Raw genomic sequence first — 24659 nt, 5'->3', positions numbered from 1 at the left:
GCACCAAGGCTGAATTTAGGACCCTTAATGACCACATTATTATTCCTGTTGTGCTTTGTTGCATAACAGAACTGTCAGGAAACAGCATTTTATACAAAAAAACTAAACTGGAAATGACACATTTTCTTTAATACATATCTTTATTCTTTAAGAATAGAATAAACAATAGTTTTTAATAACTCACCTATATATTAACTTCAGTACGTACACAGAAAAAAATATTTTGCAGCTTTCCTCTGGTGTATTTTCAGTTGGCTTATGTGTTTTCTTTTGTATTCATGCCACTAGATGTTTTGATCACATCGGGTGACTGTTGGCAGGCTCTCTTTCAGTGGGAGCTCAGCCTTTTCTCTCCATCCTCTGTGTCTCAGCTTTCTCTCTCTGCTTCAACCGCTCTCTGTTGCTCTCTGCCTCTAGACTTTCCCTGCAGAGGAAAACGCAAGCAAGTCAGTTGTGAGGTAATGGCAGTGTGCTGCTGAGGTTGAGTTGTTGCCTAGATGAGGAGACTACTACCGCCATAGATATAAAACCGCTCTTATGAGGCTACAGCCAGCATCTGGCTAGCTTAGCACAGCACAACCAAACAGCTAGCCTGTCTCTGTCAAAGGTAACACAATCTGTCTTCCAGGACCTATAAACTCACTAATTAACAGCGTTTGTTTAATTTGTACATAAATGTGAAAGTGAAATTTTTTTTTTTAAGGGGGATTATGTGTGGGACAATTTTTTTGGTTGGGATCAGTAACTTCCTGAAGGCTCTGCTGGTCCTAAGGGACAATAAATAATATGATGCAACACCTGTAAAACAGCAAATTCTCATTTTTACATCTTGTTTCTTTTGTACAAATGAATACATACATTAACCCATTCATCCACCTGTGTCCAGCATGGATGTATTCTCTAGGCTACTGTAGCATATTTCCCCAAATCATATCTTCATATTTTAAGTTTTAGTCTATTCTAGAGCCTATCACCAGTGCCACATATTGGGAAAAACATTGCAAATGAGCTAAAATACAGTATAATATAATAAATAATATAAATTCCAGTTTAACTCACTAGAAAGATTCCGCACCTTGTGCCAGTATCAAGGTTTGTTAGAGAAATAGTCCAACATTATCCAGCAACATTTTGACCTTTATAGCAAAATGCACAGTGTTAGTTTGATCATATCAAATACAGTCAAATTGTGCCGATGTTACTATTTCTACTTCAGAGGATCTACAACCTGAACCTACTGGAAGAAATAAGCTAAAGTAACATTTTTAAGCTTCCATCAGTAAACACAAACTGCAAAAAATACCATGTATGATGCTGAGACCAATTATTAGATTTCTACTGGCAGTTCATGGCAGATCTATGCACAGCCAGCCGAGCTGATCCCAGCTACACTCAGGATCCAAATACATTAGTCCAGAAAGATTGGCAAGGCAAGAGACAAGCTCAACAGAACAAATGTGCACAATGCAGAGCGCTTAAACCTTTAGCGTGAGTCACGGGAATACCTTGGTTTGTTACAAGGGTATGGAGGAGGGGGAAACAGGTTTAGACTGGATTGTCAGAGAAGGAATGGTGAAAAAGAGCATCCAAGGAGAGGAAAGTTAGATAAATGTCATCAGAGAACAGAGGACAGAGGGTGGGAGATCATTAAAACTGCCAGGAATAAGAAAAAAGGGAGGAGACGTTAAAATAACAATTTCAATAAATTAAAAGACGTTTCATTGGGAGGCAAATTATTCCATAACATTCCATTAATCAATCATATATTCCTTATAAATTAAGTTTGAGGAGGATGAGGAAGTTGCGTGTTCTTAAAATCTATACACATGTATGTTTTAAGTGTGTTGAGGCTGCACACACATTCAAAAATCATTTGACCAGCATCTGTCATTTCCAAATCCCCTTCTAAAGGTGTATACATGGTGCGCAGATTGCACCCTGGATCATAAACCTCACCTGTAAATATACGATGACATGTTTTTTTGTTTTTGTTTTTTACGGTGTATGTAATTAATACAGACTGGCTAGGCAACATCTGTTCCAGAAATGTGAATTTACTTTTTTTTTATTACACTCTAAACCTCATACAGATAAAGAATGAAGGAAACATGTTTAGCTTACCCTCCGGATATGTGCGAGCCACAAACTTGAGAAGCTCATCAATGAGGATGACTGGGAAGGAGAGCTTCAGGACCATCATCCACTGCTCTAAGTTCAAGTGAGTGAGCTTGAAGATCATCTGTGGACGAGTGCAACATCGTGTTAAAGCTGCCAAACTAGATGCACAACTTCCATTAAGAAACTTGCTAGATATTATTATTATTATTAGAGGGAGATGGTTTGTTGCAGGAGGCCAGACTCACGGGCAGGGGGTCGACGTAGATGATCATGAAGTGAAGGGACATGGAGAGGGTCATGGCGCCCACCAGCCAGAGGTTGCTCCAGGGGGGCATGCGCACCAGGGACTGGTTCTCAGACAAGCTGGGGTGGGGTGTGGGGGGAGGAGAAAGGTGGGGTTGGATGGGAAGGCAGAGGGGTACGTTAATGCAGACTGAAAATGTGTGGGGGCATATAAAAGATTGTCTATGTGTTGATGTGAATGTAGGAAAATAAATGCATGTAATGATCAAGCATGTGAGCTCTGGCACATTTATATGGTGAATATTGAAGGAAGGTGCCTTCAATGTGTTGTGTTTTGGGTTCCTATCATAATCATAGTTGCAATATCATACTCCTGATATTTTACATGCATGCATATGATCCTGGTAGCCTTTGTTTTATAGATCTGAGAAAAGTTTTAAAAGTACTCATTCAATACAGATGGCCCCATAAGTGTAATGATAATACATGTCATATCATGGATTGCTATTACTTCTGCGTTAAGGTGAAAGAAGCATTTTACTGTTGTTCGATGGGGAGCTAATTTCAACTTCATTATACTCCATTATAAGTGAAAATACAGGAATATAAAATTGGTAGAATATCATATATTGTTCATTAACAGCTGGAGGTATGAGTTCATGGTGTAGCCAGACCTGTTCAGAGCGTTGCACATCTCGATGGTGACCAGCACAGACAGAGCCATGGTCATTGGGGGAGAAGCCTCAAACACCTCGCAGTGAATGCCAGCAAAGTCCTCATTGTCGTCGTGGCACTGCATGAAGTGTGACTGGCAGGGAAGATAGAGACATCAAATCTTACTAAAGTCTGGCATGGTCTCTTGAGAAGCTGAGGTGAAGTGTATTTGTCAAGACTGTCTTGTAGTTTTAGATCAGAATCAGCAAAGTATTTACTGCCAATTAAGTAACACTTGTCCTGGTGGATGGTGCATACATAATCACAAACTTTTTACACACCGTTTTAACAATAAGAAAAGAAGGCTTTATGGTTTAGTGCAGGATGGGCAAAGAATGTTGAGGAATGTGCAAAAAAACGTCAGGAGATATAGTTCCGTGCAATGTACAGGTAAATAGTCCACAGATGGAGTCTGTGAGGATCCCGGACCTTGTTAGTGAGGTCGACTGCAGTCGGGATGATGAACAGTTCCTGCAGCTGAATGGAGTCCACTGTGTGATAGGGCACCACAGATGCATTGTTCGTAGGGAAACTACACAAACGATAGTGTTAAATACTAACCAGCTGGTAGAAGGAAACCGATGGGCCTTCATCACAGTACAGGAACCACCAGGCAGCTGCTGCGACAGTTGCAGCACCAACATAACCTGGAGGAGATATTACTGGTAAGTGTGGAGGCCTTTTAATCCAAAGACAGAAACTATTTTCCCAGAAGTTCGAATCCAAAATTGTGAATCAACATGTGGATGGTACTCGTGTAATGGCCGCCGGAGAGTTTCTGATGATGTCGTTAAAGAAATCAATCGTGATCTCACTTAGCCGTGGAAGTGTTCTTTTAAATGACACCGTTATCAAAATTTATTATAGTATATTATTTTTAATATACCCACTATGAAAGCTCCAGGATTTCCATATACCCACTTAAAAATGCCCCATGACACGCAACAACATACTTTCCATTATATTTTTGATATATTTCTTTTGCGGTTGCTGCTCCGATATATTTCTTTAGTCAGAATGTGACCTTTGTGCTGCTTCGAGGCTACTCTAGCCCCCTGACATGGTCATACTCAGATTCTAAACTCAAAATGTTTAGACCTTGAATGTTGACAATTTCCCTCCTATTTCTATGTAACCTTTTCTGATTTTACTGGGCTAAGTTCTTCTATTTCTGATGTTGAAGTGTTTTAGTCTTGGTTTCTGATGTGAAGCACTTTGGATACCTGCTGGTTACTGTAAAGTGCTATATAAATAAATGTTGATTGATTGATTGATATTTTGAATTGTCATCGGTTTTTCTTTTCACAATAAAAAGGTATTTCCACCGTAAATTGGTGCATAACAGTGAATGTGAATACGGGAAATGAAGTTTTTGATGCTCAAAACTTCCCTGGGGTTGGACACCCAGACCCCCCACTATGATATGCTCCCCCTCCACCAGAGGCAGATTCTGGCCAATATATACAGTATATACAGTACAGTATACCCAGTACAATACATTAGACTACACCACTGTGAGAATGTGTTGTACCTCCGATGGCCATATATCTGAAGAAGAGCCAGCCAGAGATGAGGGGCTCTTTGGGGGAGCGGGGGGCTTTGCCCATGATGTCCAGGTCAGGGGGGTTGAAGCCCAGCGCGGTGGCAGGCAGACCGTCAGTCACAAGGTTGACCCACAGCAGCTGGACGGGGATCAGAGCCTCGGGCAGCCCAAGGGCAGCGGTCAGGAAGATACTGAGGGAGTGAGTGTGGGGGTGAGGAAGCAGAGCAAATCATTTTTATTAGTTTTGACATGGCCCCTCTCCATGTCCCTCTTGTAATAGTTATTATCACTCAACACCTCACCCTCCACACAGATATGAACTCACCAGACGACCTCGCCTACATTGGAGGAGATGAGGTAGCGGATGAACTGCTTCATGTTGTTGTAAATGGCTCTGCCCTCCTCAACAGCGGACACAATGGAGGAGAAGTTGTCGTCAGCCAGGACCATCTCAGAGGCAGACTTGGCAACGGCAGTGCCAGAGCCCATGGCGATGCCAATCTCCGCCTTCTTCAGGGCGGGGGCATCGTTCACTCCGTCACCAGTCTTGGTGAAGGGTAGAGGGAGATGAGTTATTGTATGATCTATATTTCAAGTCAAATGGGTTAATTTCATTTTCAGTGCAAGAAACACAACAAAGTACTCTTTTCTTCCTCTCACCATGGCGGTAATCTCATCAAAGCCTTGCAGTAACTCAACGATCTTAGACTTGTGGGACGGCTCCACTCTGGCGAAGCAGCAGGCCTTTCTGACGGCGACCTTCTGATCGTGTAGAGCGAGGTCATCAAACTCACGACCGGTGAAGGCCTTGTTAGTGACATCCTCATCCTCAGTGAAGATGCCAATACGACGGCAGATGGCCACAGCTGTGCCTTTGTTGTCACCTGGGATGACAGAAATTAAGATTTTATTGTTTCAATCAGTCAGTCAATCAATCAATCAATCAATCAGTCCAAACATCAGTTCAAAATACTTTATTGATCCAGGGTGGAAAGTGGGTTTGTTACATATTAGTCTATATCTTTGACGTTCCACTTCCGGGATTGCTCCGGTGCCGCAGGAAATTCTGCTGGATGCATGTATTTTCCCTTTCCTTCCGCTTTCTTTGTGTTGTAATTTTAAACTCCGGTGGATTTCTGAGGACTATGGTTAACTGCTCCTCAGATCTCTGCAGGGTAAATCCAGACAGCTAGCTAGACTATCTGTCCAATCTGAGTTTTCTCTTAGCTTAGCGCCGCCCATGACGATTGTGATTGGTTTAAAGAAATGCCATTAAACCAGAGCACATTTTTCTCCCATCCCAGAATGCTGTGTGGACTAGCCAGGCCCTCCTCCGCTCCGTATCGTGTGGATGGTCTGGCAAAGCGAGACTAGTTATATATGCTCCATTCTTTAGTAGAAATAAATAGAGAAATTATTATGATTATTATTATTATTATTATTATTATTATAAATTAACAAATAAAAAAAAATAGAATAATAAATATGTAAACAGAATCAGAGGTGGAAAGTACGAACAAATTACTTTATTGCGTTAAGTAGTTTTTGTGCACATTTCTAAAAATAAGTATGTTTTGTTTTGCTACATTTTAAATCACATCTGTTACTGATACCGTATATATTTTTTTTTTAGCTTGGCAATGGTTTGAATGTAACAGATGCTCATTAATATACAAAAGTTACACGCTAAAGCTTTAACTTCACGTGCATATTTTAGACAACATGACTGCAGAAAAAAATAATTTATGTTTACTAATGATTTTTAGTAATGACGACTAATGTAAACTTGTCTACTGCATCAACTTACCGCTCTGTGTTAATACAACTTGACCTGTTAAGTTTCACCTTGTGTAAAAACTTAGATGGTTTAAGGCAACAGGTTTCCACACACATTTCTAGTAAAGTCAACTAATTCGAGTGTAAAGTAACCTCTGAACAGAAAAAGAAAATACGTAAACAAAACAAAAGTAAGAAATATGTGTGTAAAAATGAATGGAACTAAATCTTTCTGTTAAGACTTTGCTTGTTTTCTTATACGATGCGATTAAAATATGAAAAAGTATCATACGTGTACTGACCAGTGATCATGATGACACGGATTCCAGCAGCCCTGCACAGCTCGATGGAACCCATGACTTCCTTACGGGGAGGGTCGAGCATGCCAACGCAGCCCACAAAGGTCAAGTCAGTCTGAAAGCAAAAGGTTTTAGTGTCCTTTGGAGCTACTTGCAAGCAATACAATAAACTACTGCAAAATAAAAACATATGACATTCCAACACTTGTTTCAGTGGTATCCACTGCTATCAATGATATACTGTACGTATGTACAATGTCCTATCTGTAGTGTCTTTCATTTGTGCTTCATCAGTCACCTACCTCATAGTCTACAAACTTGGTGGCGTCCACCAGGTTCATCTCCTCCTTCCTGAGGGGTGAGTCGCGGGTGGCCAGTGCCAGACAGCGGAGGGTGTCACGTCCGGTGCCCCACTCCTTGATGACTGACATGATGTGGTCTTTGATCGGGTCAGTCAGAGGTACACGGGTGGTGCCCATACGGACGTATGTGCAACGATCAATGACACCTTCTGGAGCACCCTGTTGACGGAGTAAACATAATGTACAACATCATTATCAACATACAGTATTCAGGTCACAAAAAAGCTCTTTTTTAATTGTAGGAGTTTGATGGTTTTAAAGGTCCTCACAACTGAGGGTAAACCAGTTAGCTTGTAAAGACAGAGCTGACTATGCAAGCTCATGATTTATTAATTATTGATTCTTCTTCTTCTTTTGATGCTTCAAATGCAGCGCTGCGACAGTTGACTTCAAGGCACCTAACCCTAACTATAACCCTAACCACTACCATTGCCTAATTAACTTCAAGACAGCGCTGCGACCGTTGACTTCAAGGCACCTAACCGTAACCTTAATTAACCCAAACCTAACCCTTGCCAGTGCCTTTGGGACCAACTTACTATTTTGACTTGTAGATTTTAACAATTTTAATTCTGATTAGCTTTTATTATCCCTTTTATACCCTTGGTTTTGAATTTTGCATTCCAGTTTTAGGTGCCTGACCCCAACCGAATTTAACCCAAACCTAACCCTAACCATTGCCTAATCCTAGTGCCTTCCACGCAGCGCTGTCTGGAAGGAGATGTTGGGGGCTTAAAACACCAATAAACGTATATAACTTGATTGAATTTAAATTTATTTAGACTATTTATTTGGAATTTAGAGGCTTTATATGGCATGGGTATTTTATTATAATGTTGTTATTTTGTTTTGCGATTTTTATAAAGTCCCTAATTATTTATTTTGCCAGTGGCATGGCTATAAGTGATGGCAGCAGATGGGCGGTCCACCATGTCTTGTGTCATACACTCACTTTGATAAACATCTTGTTTCCCACAGGGGCTTTGGCGGATTTGGCAGGACAGCAGTAAACTGACATGGACTTTCTGTCTCTGGAGAACTCCAGGGTGAACTCCTTCTTCATCAGCTGCTTGATCACCTGTTATTAGAAAATGAAGGAAAAGAAGGTCAACTGGAGGAAAAGGATCAAAAATCAAGGTTAAGCCGAGCACATCTTATAAGCCATTATTTATATTATGTCATTTTTTTTCCGCTAATTAAACCTGAAACCTCTTGGGGGCAGTGGACTTATTACAGCCTGTTCTCATACTGTACGTTCGAAAAGCTACAAAAAGATAAGCACTGTAATTTGTGTGATTGCCACATATTTTTTTTGCTGTGCGCACCACATTGACTGACCCTTTGCATGCAGGACGGGGAAAACAAATGACTTTCACCCATGAAATGCGTGTTCTTTGGGAGTGTTTTAAAACAAACCACAATCTTTTTCACTTTTTCTAGCCTAAAATTAACCGCAATCTCCGCCAAAATGATCGGCAGCTCGCGGTGCTCTGTACTCGGCGAATAGTCACCTATTCTCGGGTAACTGAACCACCAACTATTGCTGACCTGACAGAGAACCATACGGAGCACCGCAGCCGGTGTCGCAGAGCTCTGTAGCCACTAAACACATCTACTAACTGCTGCTGATACAACGAGCTGTGACGGAGGTCTGTAGCGGCTTAAACCAGGCACGGCGCCAGGATTCCATTTTTGGATGGTCCAGACCAATTGTGGGTGGGCCTTAAATTAAAAATGTTATCAAATCCCTGTTTAACCTAATAAAAATGACTGGCTAATATACTGTTATATTATATATATTATATGTGCTTACATAATAAAGATTGTAATAGCTTGATGCTATTTATATGTTGTTGCATTGTAAAAAGTTTCGGTGCAAAGGACGGACCTATCAGCGATCGCTCTCCTTGGTTCTGCCCAAAAGAAAAGCGCTTTGGACTCTCCATTACGCACCATACCTGGCTGTGCTATAGCGCATCTCTCCTAACCTAAGGCCTTTTAGACTGTAAAAGTGGTCAGGAATCTAATATTTCCCCAAAACATAGTTTAGTTCTGCTCGTATAACATGAGGCAGAATATTTCACAATTCTTTTCAACTGTTTTAAGTTTTCAACAATATACAGATCAACAACACTGCCCGACAGTTTCAATCAATACTCGGCCACAGAACGTGTTCATTGACAACGTCAACTGTCAACAAGACTCAAGTTATTTACTTTAGTGTGATGATTCATGTTAAAAACATGTTTAACAAAAATAAATAAATCGCATTAACAAGCCCTAAAGCATTATTGGTCATAACAAGAGAAAACCATGAGGGAACAACAACTTGACAACAGTAACAAGCTGTTATAGAAATAGAACTGCGCCTGCAGCTTCTGTAGCGGGTTATGAATTGATTATTTTAATCCATATATCTCATATAACGACATAATACAGTAGGCAGATTAGCCACATACCTCACTGTTATCCTCTGGCGGTCCTACACAATTAAACTCAGCAGAAGAAGTGACCGGATACTTTAGCACTGGTTGAGTTGCGGGCTCATCCACGGAAGACCGATCCACAGGGCTATATCCATAGGGGCTATATCATCCACTCGCGAGGCAGAGGCAAAGGCTATTGCACCGGCGCTGGTCGCGCTGGCCGCGCTGGCCGCGCTGGCCGCATCCTGCGGTGTCCGAGACAAAGATGTGCTCGGCGTTGTGGATCTCAGCTCTCCTTCATCTCCTGGTTGCAGCGATGACTCTGAGACCGTTCGTGCACGTTTAAGGTACCTAAACAACGACTGTTGCAACCTTTTCCTTTACTGGAAATGATTTTCACACTCTCAGATCACTGGGAGCTAGCCTAGCCTAGCATACCGACAAGCTACATCCGATCCGAACCTCACTGTCTGCTGAACTTGCGCAGAAACATAAAAATAGACATGACCAGTTTTTTTAAATAGTTTTTGAAAACTAAACATTTAGACAATTTTAGCACAATTATGAGATTATTTTCCGATTTTTAATAATTCTTCACCAAATTATAATATATTAATTAATTTATGTTTTTTGAGGAAATGTTTTGGGTGGGCCTGTTGAAAAGTGGGTGGGCCTAGGCCCGTCAGGCCCACCCATAACGCCGTGCCTGGCTTAAACAGCTAGCAACTGCCGCTCTGTAGCACGGAGCTCTGTAGCCAATGTCACGTGACCAGCCAGCTGTCTCGTACAATATCATTCGTTTGAGTGTGCATACATTTTTGTACGATATCCAGCCGGCTGTCTCCTAGTTAACTTTTTCGTACGAACCGTGCGTTGCTTATCATGATCTTTTAAGTTGATATGGCGAACTTGTGATAACGCTCTGTGATCAACCCCTTTCACATACAAGTAGTCCTTTGAGCCATAAAAAATATTGCTCATCGCAGTTAATAAAAGTTTTGTAAATCATTTTTCATCTGTAGATAAATGAACCTGCCCACTTTGTTACAATAAAATGTCTTTGTATACAGGATAACATGCTAGATACTGTATGGCATTGTGTGGACTTACAGAACAGCAAGCATTTGCCCTTTCCACCTTGGACAGGCCACGCACTTCACTGTTGAACACGTTCATCTTCTCCACCAGACAGGACAGTGCTGTTTCAGTGGCCTCGCCCACTTTTTCATAAATACCCTTGGACTGCATCATAGACAAATAAGAAAGAAAGAACATACATTTAAAGTTGGTCGTGTCACATTTAAACATTAATGTCACAAACACAAAATTCTCCTGAATGCCCTGCAGACCTCGTTGTAGTCCAGGGAAGAGTCATTGCAAAGAGCGCAGATGGTAGCCAGCTCGACCAGTCCGTCATACTGACCGCACTTCGTTAATGAGCCATTCTTTGTACTTGTGGAAAAAGATTGACAAAAGTATTTAGAATAAAATAAAATATGTAGTCATACAATTGTTCAAAAATGGGTTACGGTGTTTATGTGTTTGCATGGTCTTATAACACTTACACTTCTCCCTCGGGGGTGTACTTTGAGCCTGAGATGTCAAACTGAGCGAGTGAAACATTGTCACCATCGACTTTATCAATGATGAACATCTGCATGGAAACATGACAAAAAAACAACAACCAAAAAACAGTCATCTTTCTGCATTGAAAATGAATGTAGGTATAAGTGTGTGACTTCACACCCGTGAGTATGAACCTACCTTAGTTACACACATCTGGTTGGTGGTGAGGGTACCGGTCTTGTCAGAGCAGATGACCGAGGTGCAGCCCAGGGTCTCCACGGAGGGCAGGCTTCTGACGATGGCGTTCTTCTTGGCCATGCGGCGGGTTCCCAGAGCCAGGCAGGTGGTGATGACAGCAGGCAGACCTGCCATGGACGGAGCAAGAGATTAGGCACGGAGGTACTAAATAAAATAAACAGTCATTGCTGGAAAGGTGGACAAAACATTAAGAGGGACTTTGTAAGCCAAAGAACCAGGTGATAAGAAAGAATGATCTGACATGTCTGTTCAAAACCACTAAACACCTGCCACTGGACAGGCTGACAACAGTGGTGGTTCCTAAAACAGCCCCTTAACACATCAGCTGGAGCACACCCAAACTAAGGTATTCCTGTGGCAGGGGGCTGCTGCAAGCCATTCAGTCAGCTCTGTGTTCACATTCTTGGCAAAAATCAACTATGACGTGATGATGTGGAGAAGGTCTGGAGAGTGTCCAGTTTAGTGACATTAAGGTGGCATCTGTGTTTGCAGATGATGTTGTCCTTTTAGCATCATCCAACTGTGGTCTGTAATGAGCATTGGCGCAGTTTGCAGCTGAGTGTGGCGTGACGGGGAGGAATGTCAGCACATCCAAATCTCAGACCGTTTCTGTCCCAGAATATTTAATTGGTCCCATTCAGGTGGCAAAAAAGCTCCTTTTTAAGTGTAAGAGTTTGATGGTTTTAAGGGTACTAGTCACAACTGAGGGTAAATCAGTTAGATTGTAAAGACAGAGCTGACTATGCAAGCTCACGATGTATTGACCAATTGTCTTTCGAACTGTTGTGTATTGTAGAAGATGGGTAGTGACAAAAGAATCAGTTGAAAGGAAAAAAAGACTAATTGGCTACCTGTCTGTGACAAACAGCTGCTTCTCCAAGTTAAGAGGAGCCTCCTGCTGAAGATGGGAAGGAAGGTTTGAAAGAAAAAACATCCATTCTTCTTCCTTGTCAAAACCTGGTGCCTACATTACCCACAATGCAATTTGACCGCCAACACTTCAGTCAGAGGTTCGGGTGTGTTATGCTTTTAGCAGCTAATGTAGCCTCGAGCAGGAGTCTCGCATCGAAAAATGTTAATGTTATTAGCATTTCTTTAAACCAATTACAATCGTCTTGGGCGGCGCTAAGCGCCGTACGGAGCAACAGCACCTCTGCAAAATAGCCTCGGGAAGGAACTTGTTTTGGTGGAACGTGTACGTTCAAAAGTTGTTTTTGTTGTACAACAGAAAACTCAGATTGAACAGATAGTCAAGCTAGCTGTCTGGATTTACCTTGCAGAGATCTGAGAAAAGGTTAACCATAGTCCTCATAAATTGACCGGAGTTTAAAATGCCAACACAAGGAAAGAATTTTTGTCATCAACGGAACAATCCCGGAAGTGGAACGCTGTGGATGAAGACTACTCGAGCAGAGATAAGAAGCTGGTTACAGAAGTCACTTCTTCTTTCCAACTCCACGCCTCCAGATTTTTTTCATTTTCAAACTTAGAGTCTTTAGCAAGAACCGACTCTGAATTAAGTGACATCACTCAAGGCTATTTATCAGATTTTGCGCTGCTCCCTCTGGAGCCACAAAAGCCTTTTTTGCAACATATGCAGTAGTGCTCCCCAAGCCCTGTAGGCAGACTTTGATGAGTGAAATAAAGTCCCCCCGTAAAAAGCTGTATAATATTGTAATAATCAATCATAAGCCACTGGCCCCTTATTTGATTTTTAAAGGAGCATCATATTAGATGAGTTACACGAGATGAATCTTAGATATGATAATCTTCTTGGACAACCAAGTGGTAGTTAATCCCAGGAGCTTACCTTCAGGGATGGCAGCCACAGCCAGAGCCACAGCAATCTTGAAATAGTAGACAGCACCGCGGATCCAGGAGCCTCCGTGGACGGGGTCATTGAAATGGCCGATGTTGATCATCCACACAGCCACACAGATGAGGGAGATGACCTGGAGGACAGGCAGTCAGGGGGATGTGTCACACATTGGTTCTAGCTTTTAGTTTTATATACAAACGTTTGTATCTTCAGTCATTAAAAACAGTATTAGGTTTCATTTGTACAAAATGAATCAATAGATAAAAACTGTTCCGATTCGGCTATCTGCCTCACCAACCTTGGAGAGCTGCTCTCCAAACTCGTCCAGTTTCTGCTGCAGAGGGGTCTTCTCCTGCTCAGTGGCAGCCATCTGGTCACGAATCTTACCGATCTCAGTGGAGACACCAGTTGCAACAGCAATACCAGTGGCTCTTCCTGCAGCAATGTTGGTGCCCTGAACAGAGACCGAAAGAAACCCATTCGAAAGTTAGTTGGTCAATCTGGACAAAACAGACTGAAATATCTACTACAACATCTACAGTATTGGATGGATTACCATTACATTTTGTATAGAAATTCATGTTCCCCAGAGGATGAATCCTACTGATGTTGGTGATCGTCTGACTTTTTATTTAATGCCACAATGAGGTTGACATTTGCTGTTTTTAGTGAAATGTCTCAACAGATATTGGGTGAATTACAATTACATTTGGTTCAGACATTCACGGCCCCCTCAGGATGAATTGTAATAACTTCCCCTGATTTTTGCTCCAGCACCACCTTCAGGTCAATAATTAGATTTGTCTAATACTTTGGTTTATGACCAAATGAGAGCAAAAGTAACGACATTCCCATCAGCCCCAGGTGTGCTTTGTGTTAAGATGCCAACACTTTGTAAGAGTTTGGTAAGGACTAGCTTCGCAGCTCAAACCGCAAAAGAATGAGAGGAGGCAGATGTTTCAAATGCAGTTTGAATGGTAAAAATTCATTCAGCCACTGTGGAGATATTAATGTCTAAAGGCAAGAAAACTGTCTTGCCCACAAATTTAAGGGCGTATAGGAGTATAACATAAGTGGACTGTAGGTGGGTGATTTATTTTAACATATTGACCCAGGGAAACATACATTGAACATTTGACATAGGAAAAGCATTGCTGAGAACATAAAACCATTTTGAAGGTTGCCCTCATGAGTCATATTAAGTGGATATTGAGCTGGCTAACATAGGGCCCTAGAAATATAGATATCCTCCTGTAGACTCTTGTTAGCTGGTTACTGTTCTCCACAACACTCAATTGGCGCACGTACAGGTGTACTGATAAAGGGCAGTGGGGGCATCATTTTGAAAAAGAAGGACATTGCATTAGGAAACAGCTGGCAGGAACTTAAATTAGTATGTAAAGTGTATGAACTGTTGTGGGCCTGCTGCTATGTAAGTAAAAATGTTGATTGTGAAAATTTTGGTTTATTTGGTGAAGGAAGAGGGGACAGTTGTAGGGTTGACAAAAAAAGTTTCAGAGAATCAATTGCAAGGTGAGTTTGCCAGGTTTGATGAACATAAAGGTGGAAAAGGAAGGGTCAAGGGATGGCAATGGAGAGCAGGGCTCAGGAAACAGACTCACGGAGAACAGCATGTTCTTCTTGTCCTGGTTGACAGCTCGGGGGTCTGGGACGGCGTCAGTGTGTTTAATCACACTGACAGACTCACCTATTAGGAGACACACATTTTGGGTGGGGTGGTCAAAAAAAGAAAGCAGACATCAAAAAGACATCATGTTCGCGTCCGGGTCCCGTAACACCTACCAGTAAGAATAGACTGGTCCACACGCAGGGTTGTAGATTTGATGGAGATAAGCCTGATGTCAGCTGGCACTTTGTCACCAACTAGTGTCCACACAAACACACACACACACAGAAAAGCAGACTTACATTTAGCCATTTTACTTTAACTGATTGATTTTCTTAGCAGCTTTTGCCTTTTCTTGCAGAATTACTTTACAAACAAACAGCTTCATTTCAATCCGACTGCAGCATTACAGCAAGATGGAGGGGGGGAAGGTTGATTGACAGTTTTTAGCACTCTGGATGGATAGTGTTGTTGTTGAAAACTGATACCACAGTCGGAGACAGTGGGAGAGGGAGACCTTGGGGAGATTATGAAATGAAAAGAACAGGTGTACAGCAAATAGAGGGAGAGGGAGAGACAGAGGAGCGAGTCCGGCCGTCGATATTAAGTGTATTTATACTCAGGCTTGTTTTTTTTTTCTTCCCGCAGCAAGTTCCTTCAGTCCCCCTCCACCCCTTTTTTCTGTGACTGCCTTAAAAGGGCCCATGTTCATTCTCAAGGACATCAGGAGACATGCACTCTCTCACACACATAGATAACACACTGTGGAGTTTCTAGTGCACAAGTCATCTTTTTGAAATGTTTTCATCTCAAGCTTGGAGTCGAACGTTACTGTATTTTGAACCGATATTGAGTTTGTAAAACACATTCAATTTCAAGTCCTGAAAAAGCCAGAGATGAGCTTTGGCTTAATTATTAGTAAATGATGCATAGTAAAAATGTTATTACAGCATATTCTTTGACTTTGATATGATTTGACTTTCCCATTAAAACTAAAGCAATCTCTTGCTTGATCTCTCTCTATTTTCCTATGCTCAACACTTTATCATTAATTATAGATATTTCCACATGTCGGCTGCTGTTTCTTTTGCTTACTCATCTCCTGACTGGAAAAGACAATTTACACTGACCAGTGGCTCCCTTTTCTAATATTTCCATATAGCTGTGTTGCATGGACGGTCATACCTTTTCACATGCTACCTTTTCATTTGAAAATTGCTCATGCAAAAGAAAGATCACTGCTGCAGCCAAATTACATTGGTTCTGACTGTTCCTGCAGAATTTCTAGCAGCTTAATGGGCTTTGAGTCTGTGCAGCAGGTAAAGCTCTGAAAAGAGAGCCTTCCAGTTTTGGGAATCTTACCGGAAACCTCCACCACATCACCAGGAACAATCTCCCTGGCCTTGATTCTCTGCACGCTCTTCCTGTCTGACCGGTAAACTTTCCCCATCTCAGGCTCGTATTCCTTCAGAGCCTCAATGGCACTTTCTGCATTGCGCTCCTGTTGCAACACACAGAACAAAAGATAAAATATGGTCATTATGGTACAGTGACCTCCCCGAACACGCCAACTCTAGACAAAATGCGTCAGTCCTTCTCGTACATTAGAGTGTGAAACTCCATATACTAGCATTGTGACACACAATTACACAAGTCAAATGTATTTACAGCATCTGCCTCTCATGGTGGACAAAATAACTTGAATACAAAATAATATAATCCTGTACTATTCGTGCAATACCTTTCCAGCAATTCATGTTTATCAAGACTACCCACCGAGTTGATTTAACTGGTAAAAATGACTAGAGTTGGTAATGTGTGAGGTAATTGTTGAGAAAAATCATCTTTAGACAATGTTTATTTTTTAGAGTTAAACAAAAACTGCTAAACTGCTTCCGTGCGTGTTTGGTTTGGTCAGATGTGATTGACAGTGTTGGCAACATGAGCAAACAACTCAACAATTATCATTAGATTCTTATTCAAATGTTGCTAAATCCTGTTTGGTGCATAGAAATATGTGACATCCCCCTTTTTCCAGCTGAGCCCAGCCTACTTGAAACCAGCGAGAAAAGCAAATAAAAACAGAAACCTTTCAAGTGAAATAACGACTAGCACAAAATCTTATGTTTATATCGGGCCGCATTGCTCACTGTTAAAAGCTGACGGAGAAAACAGGCTTTCAGGGCCTTTCAGAGTTATTCATTAACAGAGTAAATATACAGCCTCTCAATCCAAGCTGGATGTTTGTCAGTTCAAAATGTTTAAAACCACAAACATGTATATGCACCAATTATTCTCCATAATGCCAGGTGCAGTTAGCCATCCAATCAGCTCATGAATATATCAAAACCATTACAAATTGCAGTAGTATAGAAAGGAAATTGAAATCCGTACATATATCTCAAAGATCATAATACATCAAAAGCTATGACTAATGGGATGCTGAGTTATAGTTTAAAAAGTTATATTTTGGGCGCCTGGATAGCTCAGGTGGTAGAGCGGGCGCCCATATAGAGAGGTTTACTCTTCGACGCAGTGGGCCTGGGTTCGACTCCGACCTGTGACCCTTTGCTGCATGTCATTCCCCTCTCTCTCTCCCCTTTCATGTCTTCAGCTGTCCTGTCAAAAATAAAGGCTGAAAATGCCCCAAAAAACTATCTTAATAAAAAGTTATAATTCTTTGCCATTTAGCAAATCTTGAGTGGCCACCATATACGTGTGTCTGCTGAACTACAGGTTAATGAAGTCAAACAGGCTGGTGCTCAGTCCAGTCTGTGGTTCCTTCCAAGGCTGCCCTCGACCGCCTCAAAGTGTAAAGCCTGACTTATGCCAGCCGCCCTCCCTCTCGCCATTCTCCCCCATGTGTGAATCCTTGTGCATAGTTTCCAAATGACTGCCTCAGGGTTGATATGAAGCCCCCCGACCGCACGCACGCACGCACACACACACACACACACACACACACACACACACACACTCCCCAGACTTGTGGTAACCTGATCGTCCCTCTGTATTTTTACTGCAGATTGTAACAAAGCAGACTGCAGCTTGAGCCTTCAAGTGTCCCAGTCTGCCATTACCCACCACCCCTCTCTCCCTTCCACTCGCCCCCATTAGCTTAACCTTTCGCCTTTTCACCCCCGGCTGACGTCATGTCTCTCATTCTGGACTCCCTCGAACTCTGAGCTGTTGTGTGCTCCCTGTAAAGGACACGGGCTGCGACCTGAACAGGCCGTCCATCGTGTGATGATTTATTGTGTGTGACTGTTACTAAGTATAAGAGTCTATTTAGGTGTGTGTAAAAGAAAGCATTCAGGAGCAGGTATGTGTCCTTGTGATTGTTCCTCTGCGTGTGTGTGTGTGTGTGTGTGTGTGTGTTCACTGACCTGCCACACTCCAACGATAGCATTTGCAATGAGGATGAGGAGGATGACTAGGGGCTCGACAAAGGCAGTGACGGTCTCCTCACCTTCCTCGAACAAAGCCAGTACCTTAAGAAGACGGAGAGAAAAAGTACGAGTAATGAAAATATCTTTTTTTGCGAGGTGTGATGAGTGTGTCCCCTTAAATTCACATTTTTTGTTAAAACAAAACAAAATGTACGATGCTCAGGGACAACACTAGGACTAGAACAAACAATTATTTGAATTAAGTGACAAAATTCCTATCACAAGTTCCCTGAGAGTAAGATAATGTCTTTAAATAGCTTGTTTTGTTCTACCAACAGTCCAAAATCCAAATATACATATAATTTGCAATCATTTAAAACACAAAAAAGCAGAAAGTCCTCAAATTTGAGAGGCACATGGCAGCAAATTAATCAATCATAAAAAAAGTTTGTCATTACATTTCTGGTGATCTATTGACAATATCACTTTATCAAAGGCCATTTAAAAAAACACACGCTGGGAGTACATTTAATATACACCTGCATGTCCCAACACTTCTTTAAGCTAAAACGATGAAGTGTTGAAACCATTAGTCAATCTACAGACAATTCCAATTTTGATCAATGAATCATTTATCACAGTCATTTATGAATCAAAAAATGCCACTGCTTCTAAAATATGCTGATTTGCTGCCTTTAATTGTTATTTTTTTTAATCATTTTAAATTAAATACTTTGGGGTTTTGGACTGTTGGTCGAATAAAACAAAACATTTACTGACGTAATGTTGGGTTCTGGGAGCTTGTGATGGGTGGTTTTCATCATTTTCTGTCAATCAATTATTTGAAAAACTATAGACAGAAAGTAATCATTGCTGCAGCCACAATAAGGTTCTGTTTTTTTTATACAGCAGCTCCATTTTATCATGAACTGTAGTAGATGCTTTATGCATCTCTTTGTACATTTCCCCCCAAAATCTCTCTTTGTTATATTTAAAGCTCTGCAGGTTTGGACATTGGACATTTTGATGGATGATGGAATAAAGTGGATCTATTAGAGTCAATAATCAGTAGATCATGCTACGGACTCTTTCATTTTGAGTTAAAGTAAGACATTATCACTGTTGGTGATACTTTGTTGTGCACCTGTTGCTCAGTTTGACAGTATTCTTTACTGCTGGTCAGCATTAAACATAAAATAGTCACGGCGAGTAGCTATTTATGACAGTGATGAACCGTCACTGGATCACATTACATTGGTCATTGTCTCTTATGTCATCCTATGTGTGAAATCTTTCCTCTGCATGTGACTCTTTTCCAAACCTATAGTCTAACACATGTTGCGCCCCTGTGAGCGGGAGTCTGTTTCGGAAAGCTTTCGTGTTGACATTGACACAGATTAGTTGCAGGCCACCAGAGCACAGAGCCAACCAGAGAAGAGCTCCATCCTTCTCTCGTAGCATTTTCACTTTTATGCCAATCCTCATCATGATCTGTTGCTTTTCATCTCACATCTTTTCTCACTCATTCCCAAAAATAGTCTCTGTTGCTCACTTTTCCAGTCTGTCTTCACCCTGCCTCTCTTCAAAGACACAATCGATTCCTAGAATGCGAGTCCGAGGCTGTCAGCACACTGCAGGGGCAGGACATTCCTGTGTGTATGAATAGGATGACCATGTATTTGCAGTATTTAGTGTTCTCGGTTTTAGAAACCGTAGACGACTCCGAATCTATTGCTCTCGTTTGTCATTGTAACAAACAATGCCATTGTGCAACCCAATCTCCAACCCCCTCACCCCCTTACCCTCCTCTGTGTCTCTCACTCTCTCCTGCTGCTGCAAGCCATCCCTCGTTCCTTCCATCCCTGACCTTTGTTCAAGGATACAGTTTCTCATGCTGGCTTGAGACTTCCTTAAAATAAAGCTCCTGCTATGCATGTGCACTCTCTCTCTCTTTCTCTTTATCTTGCTCTCTCTATTCCACACACACACACACACACACACACACACACACACACACACACACACACACACACACACACACACACACACACACAAAGCCGTCAGGCCTTCTAAGGCCATAGTGACAGCTGTGCAGGGAGGCCAGAGGGCAGAGATTGAGGATTAAGACAATGTGTCCAGCCTACTCTACACCACAAAACAGTTTTGGAGAGAGCAACAGGGGATGGGAGGAGGGAGAGAAAGAGAGAGAGAGAGAGAGAGAGGGATTCCTTGTGTAAATGAGAGTGAGGACATGTAATTTAATAACTCAGCGATGTACATGAGCGTGTGCGCGTGTAATCACAAAGAAAACAGACGAGAGGTCAGAAAAGTTGCAGCTCAGAGTTTGCACCTCTAACGTTACTGTCAGGTTCCTTATTGTCCCTGAACTTCGCCAGTCTTGCTCCTTTTATTCCTTTGACTTTATCAAAGTTTTAGTTCTGTTTGTGAGGTGCTCCATCAACATCATGCCACGTTTAGATGCAAGAAATGGCCTCTTTTGAAACGACTTTGAGCAGCTAATATTTGACTTTGTCGCCTCTCAAGCAGCTCTTTCAGGACCGGTAGTCTAAATTCAGACAAAGCCTAGCATAACCCATCTGATTGGTATAGCTCGTTATGGACCGATAGGAAGAAGGTCATGATAGTGCTTTAATGATTGATGCTACCTTCTAATTGGTCAGCTTCAACATGCTGAATGCAGGTTTTGATGGGTGTAAATTGTGAAAAGATTGAGGGTTCTCAGATTTACATTTCCAATAATAATCTTCTATATGCTAATATGATCTAATCATAATAATCAAATCATATTATGTGGCAAATTAGCAATTTAGGTAAAACTGTTTAAGCGGAAGATTCTGAGATATGGTATAGGAATTCTATGAAAGAAACAAAACTATTACAAACTGTTCAGTAACAGGTCTGAACTTGAACAGTTTTGAGAAAATAAATTCTCAATTTTTTTCTTTCACTTTGCCAAATGCTTTATACTTATGAGGGATATTTGTTCCATCTTTTGTTTGGACTCAGCTACTGGGACTCTTTAGGGACCAAAGGTAAGTACAGCAAATGGATATTGTAGGATAAAAACCACATCGGTGATCTAATATGTACAGTAGCATCTTTATCCAAATATCCGTATTTCACTATACGATTCTTAAATACACAATGACCATGTTCAAAACCCTTTGCAAGCTCCCTGCATATGCATACTGCACCACGTAAATACAAATGCCCTGTATTATGGAAATAAAAAAAGTGAGCAAACTCACAAAAGAGATGCAGGCGGCCAGCAGTAAGATTCTGACTAACAGGTCCTCGAACTGTTCCACCACCAACTCCCAGATAGTCTTTCCTGTTAAAGAAAATACATGTAATCACATAGTAGTCAAGTGTGTATATGTCCTTGCTGGTAAATTCTATATTTACATGGTGTAAATGTTATGGATTGTCAATAATCTCGATAATTCACGTGATTTTGCATGCAAGATAGTTTCACTAACAAGGCTTAAGTAGGAGAAGCATTGACCGTGATGAAACTGAGGATAAATATTTGGTATGCTCATATAAAGCATTTCTTTTTTAAATATCCGCCCCTAAAGTATCTGTAATGGTCTTCAAACTTTTACTGTATGTGCACAACACTAGTTTCCATATTGCCCAGTCAATGAAGCTGACTGCGAGCGGTAAAATAGTCGGCGCAGATAGGCATGCCATTAAAATGCTAGTTTGCAATCAAAAGCACAACAACTGTAGAACCCATACATCCAACATCTCCAAAGCCACAGGAACTGAATGGCCTTGGATTAACTGATTGCTTCAGGATGTGTGCGGAGTGAACATATTTTTAGTAGTTTGGGTCTCTATAACGATCTCTAAACCCGTGGCACAGAACAAGAAGCCAATGACAGGTGTTAGATAAACGACTGTGTGACTTGTCATCACAGGAAGTGAGAGGAACAGGTGTGTCCGCGGGGCACAAAGTTGAAAGATGCACTCTGATCAACACCGGGACATGTGATTCAAACATCGATTATTGAAAAGCAAGACATTTGAGGCTTAAAGTGGACTCACCCTCCTCTGCTGGCAGCTCTGTGGGTAAAGAGAGACAAACAATATGAATAAAGCACAGCTACACGCCAATGTAGCCGTCAATTTTGTCAAGGAGGACAAAACAGTTCAATTTAGGATTCAAAACAAACTAAACATCACATAATCATATAATCTATTCCACTCACAAATTTATAATAAACGATTGGTCGGACTCTATAATGTATTGTATGCTAAACGATAAATTATTGATAGCAGCTGGTTTGTTCCTCCTTGTCCTTTTCCCAGTTTATGACTCTAATATGTCTTTACTAACGTTTACAGTGAACTTAATTACACTGTTATTCTGGTTCATTTGTCAGCTGAGATGCGCCACAACAAAATACAGAGTCACTCATGCAACGATAAGACAGTAAAAAGTAAAAAGCTTACATGTTCACACTTTACTGTATGTAAGATGCTCTTGTTTTTTTTGTTACAAATAGGCACTTTAACAGCAGTTATAATCACACAGGTATAAATAATAACATTAACAAAGGCTGTATTCCACTTACTGCTAAAACGCAACTGAGAGTTATCAGTTAGAGATATTAATTACACCTGTGCGTCCCCCTGCTATGACGAATTTAATTGGATGCAGGTGTTTTCTTAAATGCCAGGACGGAGACTTTTATTCAATTTTTTATTCGGTTTGACAAACGAGTCTCGACTCAAGGTCCACTTACAAGCCTTTTTGAAGGGCGTTCAGGCTGCATTTCACAGGCCTTCCTCAGCTGACAGAGTTTGCTCAACTCCATCCCACTGAGGGAGGCATGAGACGTAGTTAGAAAAAAAGTAAGCAAGTTGACCTTAAGCTGTTTCCAAAGTTAGGAAAGAACTGTCACGCTTTAGTGCACTAATAAAGAATCTTCAATCAAATCTAAAGCCAGTAGCGATTGTCAGAAACCTGAAACTCTAATGCACCTGCTCCACAAACACCCCCCCCCCCCTGTTTCTTTCCCGTAATTAGACCATCATCAAACACATCACACAGTGCCAGTTCATCTATCCGTCATACAGTGTCTCTTTGAACCTTTTTGTCTTTCTAAACCTCTCAGGTACACTTTGTGTCTTCCAAGCTAAATTCAATGATATATGAGCGCCTACACCCTGGGATTCCTCAATCACTTCATTCATTACTACTCTTTTTTTACAGCCTCCAATGCTCTATCCAACTGTTTCCTCCATCCATCCATCCATCCATCAATCCAACCATCCATCCATCCTTTTTCTCTCCCTCACCGTTGAAGCCATACTTTTCCAAGTTCTTCTTGAACTGCTCAGGTGAAAGGCCGGTTTCTTCAGTGACACCAAAGTAGGACAGAACCTCTGGTGACTCTGTCATGTGTGCGTTCTCCATCCTTGCTGAAACGGAGAGGCTTCAGGAATAAAAAAGGGATAGAAAAGACAGAAACAGTCACATCAAGTCTGAGCGGCCCAGCTGGCCTAATACTGAGAGTTAAAACAAGTGAAACTCAAATGTTTACCCACCACTTTCTTGAAGTGTGGGATTAGGGTTTAAAAACTGGCAACCCCCTGCGTTCAAACTTACTCTCTCTCTACCCCTCTCTCTCTCTCTCTCTCTCTCTTTCTCTCTCTCTGGGCTGTTGCTCTCCTTTCGGAGCCCTGGACTGACAGAAAGTGCAACCCAGCAAACTCTCCTGAAAAGTTTTATACAGATGAAAAAGTGGCCTCATTGGTGCTTGCTCACCAAGCACTCACCCCTCATTGGCTGAGAACGTCACAAATAGGTGGGCAGGGATGGCCCTGTGGTAAAGAATAGACAGGGGTGAAGGGGGAGGGGGAGCAAGTGCAACAACTGCAGAGGGGTCTACTGCCTGGCAAGCTGGAAATAAGATGTGCATTAGAGAACATGCATGGTCAGGGGCAACACAACGGCTTTCTGAATGAGAGGTAGGGGACACTGAAGAGCCCACGGCAGAGTACTACTTTGTGTTTGTGTGTACACACATGGACGCTCATCTACCCAACAAGTGAATAAAAGAAATGTGAAAAAAATCTAATGATGTGAAAGGTCACTTTCACTTCTGCTTTTGCTGAAGCAAACTTAAATAATTTGAAATAGTCCTATTTATGTGTTGACACAATATTCCTCAATGCATTTCTATTGCCCTAAAAAACTAACTAACTAAACTATTCTTTAGAAATTAAGAATGTACATAAAATCTATCAAAACAAAGAACAGAGAAGCTCGGATTACAAAACACCCAGAGGGAGTGTGACTTCATTCTCTGCTAAGGACAAGAAATATATATATACATATGTATATATAACAAGTTATATTGTATTACAAAGTAGATTTAATGTGGCATTTTTCTTTTTACACTGAACAACAGAAAAAGACAATATAAAGTTGAAAGTAAAAACAGATTGTGATCTCAATTAATTCAATATAAAATACATTTTTGCACA

General features: G+C 41.3%; 1 protein-coding gene across 2 annotated transcripts; it reads right to left on the bottom strand.

Moving 5' to 3' along the window:
• Positions 1 to 250: 250 nt before the first annotated feature.
• atp2a1 (ATPase sarcoplasmic/endoplasmic reticulum Ca2+ transporting 1) lies at positions 251 to 23882 on the bottom strand. Of its 2 annotated transcripts, none has more exons than XM_028599053.1 (25): positions 23718 to 23882; positions 23469 to 23605; positions 22212 to 22229; positions 21410 to 21492; positions 18138 to 18242; positions 16114 to 16252; positions 14928 to 15008; positions 14747 to 14832; positions 13423 to 13578; positions 13116 to 13257; positions 11246 to 11412; positions 11047 to 11135; positions 10831 to 10933; positions 10592 to 10723; positions 8008 to 8133; positions 6996 to 7214; positions 6697 to 6808; positions 5279 to 5502; positions 4944 to 5164; positions 4607 to 4809; positions 3637 to 3722; positions 3036 to 3169; positions 2364 to 2481; positions 2122 to 2239; positions 251 to 424 (listed from the first exon to the last, which is right to left on the bottom strand). In XM_028599053.1, the coding sequence occupies exons 2-25, from the start codon at positions 23584 to 23586 to the stop codon at positions 414 to 416; spliced, it is 2991 nt and encodes a 996-aa protein (XP_028454854.1). In that variant the 5' UTR covers positions 23587 to 23605; positions 23718 to 23882; the 3' UTR covers positions 251 to 413. The 2 variants fall into 2 exon arrangements, with proteins under 2 accessions (XP_028454854.1, XP_028454855.1); XM_028599054.1 differs by having other exon boundaries at positions 23779 to 23882.
• Between the last annotated feature and the right edge of the window lie 777 nt (positions 23883 to 24659).

Source organism: Perca flavescens, chromosome 15 (assembly GCF_004354835.1).
Source record: "Perca flavescens isolate YP-PL-M2 chromosome 15, PFLA_1.0, whole genome shotgun sequence".
NCBI lineage: Eukaryota > Metazoa > Chordata > Actinopteri > Perciformes > Percidae > Perca > Perca flavescens.
This window is presented reverse-complemented; position numbering and strand designations above follow the sequence as displayed.

Excerpts from the sequence above, each read along its gene's own strand:
- atp2a1 (XM_028599053.1), bottom strand. The coding sequence starts at position 23,586 with ATGGAGAACGCACACATGACAGAGTCACCAGAGGTTCTGTCCTACTTT. Across the intron at positions 14,833-14,927 it reads GGACCAGTCTATTCTTACTG|GTGAGTCTGTCAGTGTGATT; the intron begins GTAGGTGTTACG and ends GTCTCCTAATAG. Across the intron at positions 2,482-3,035 it reads ATGTGCAACGCTCTGAACAG|CTTGTCTGAGAACCAGTCCC; the intron begins GTCTGGCTACAC and ends ACCCCACCCCAG.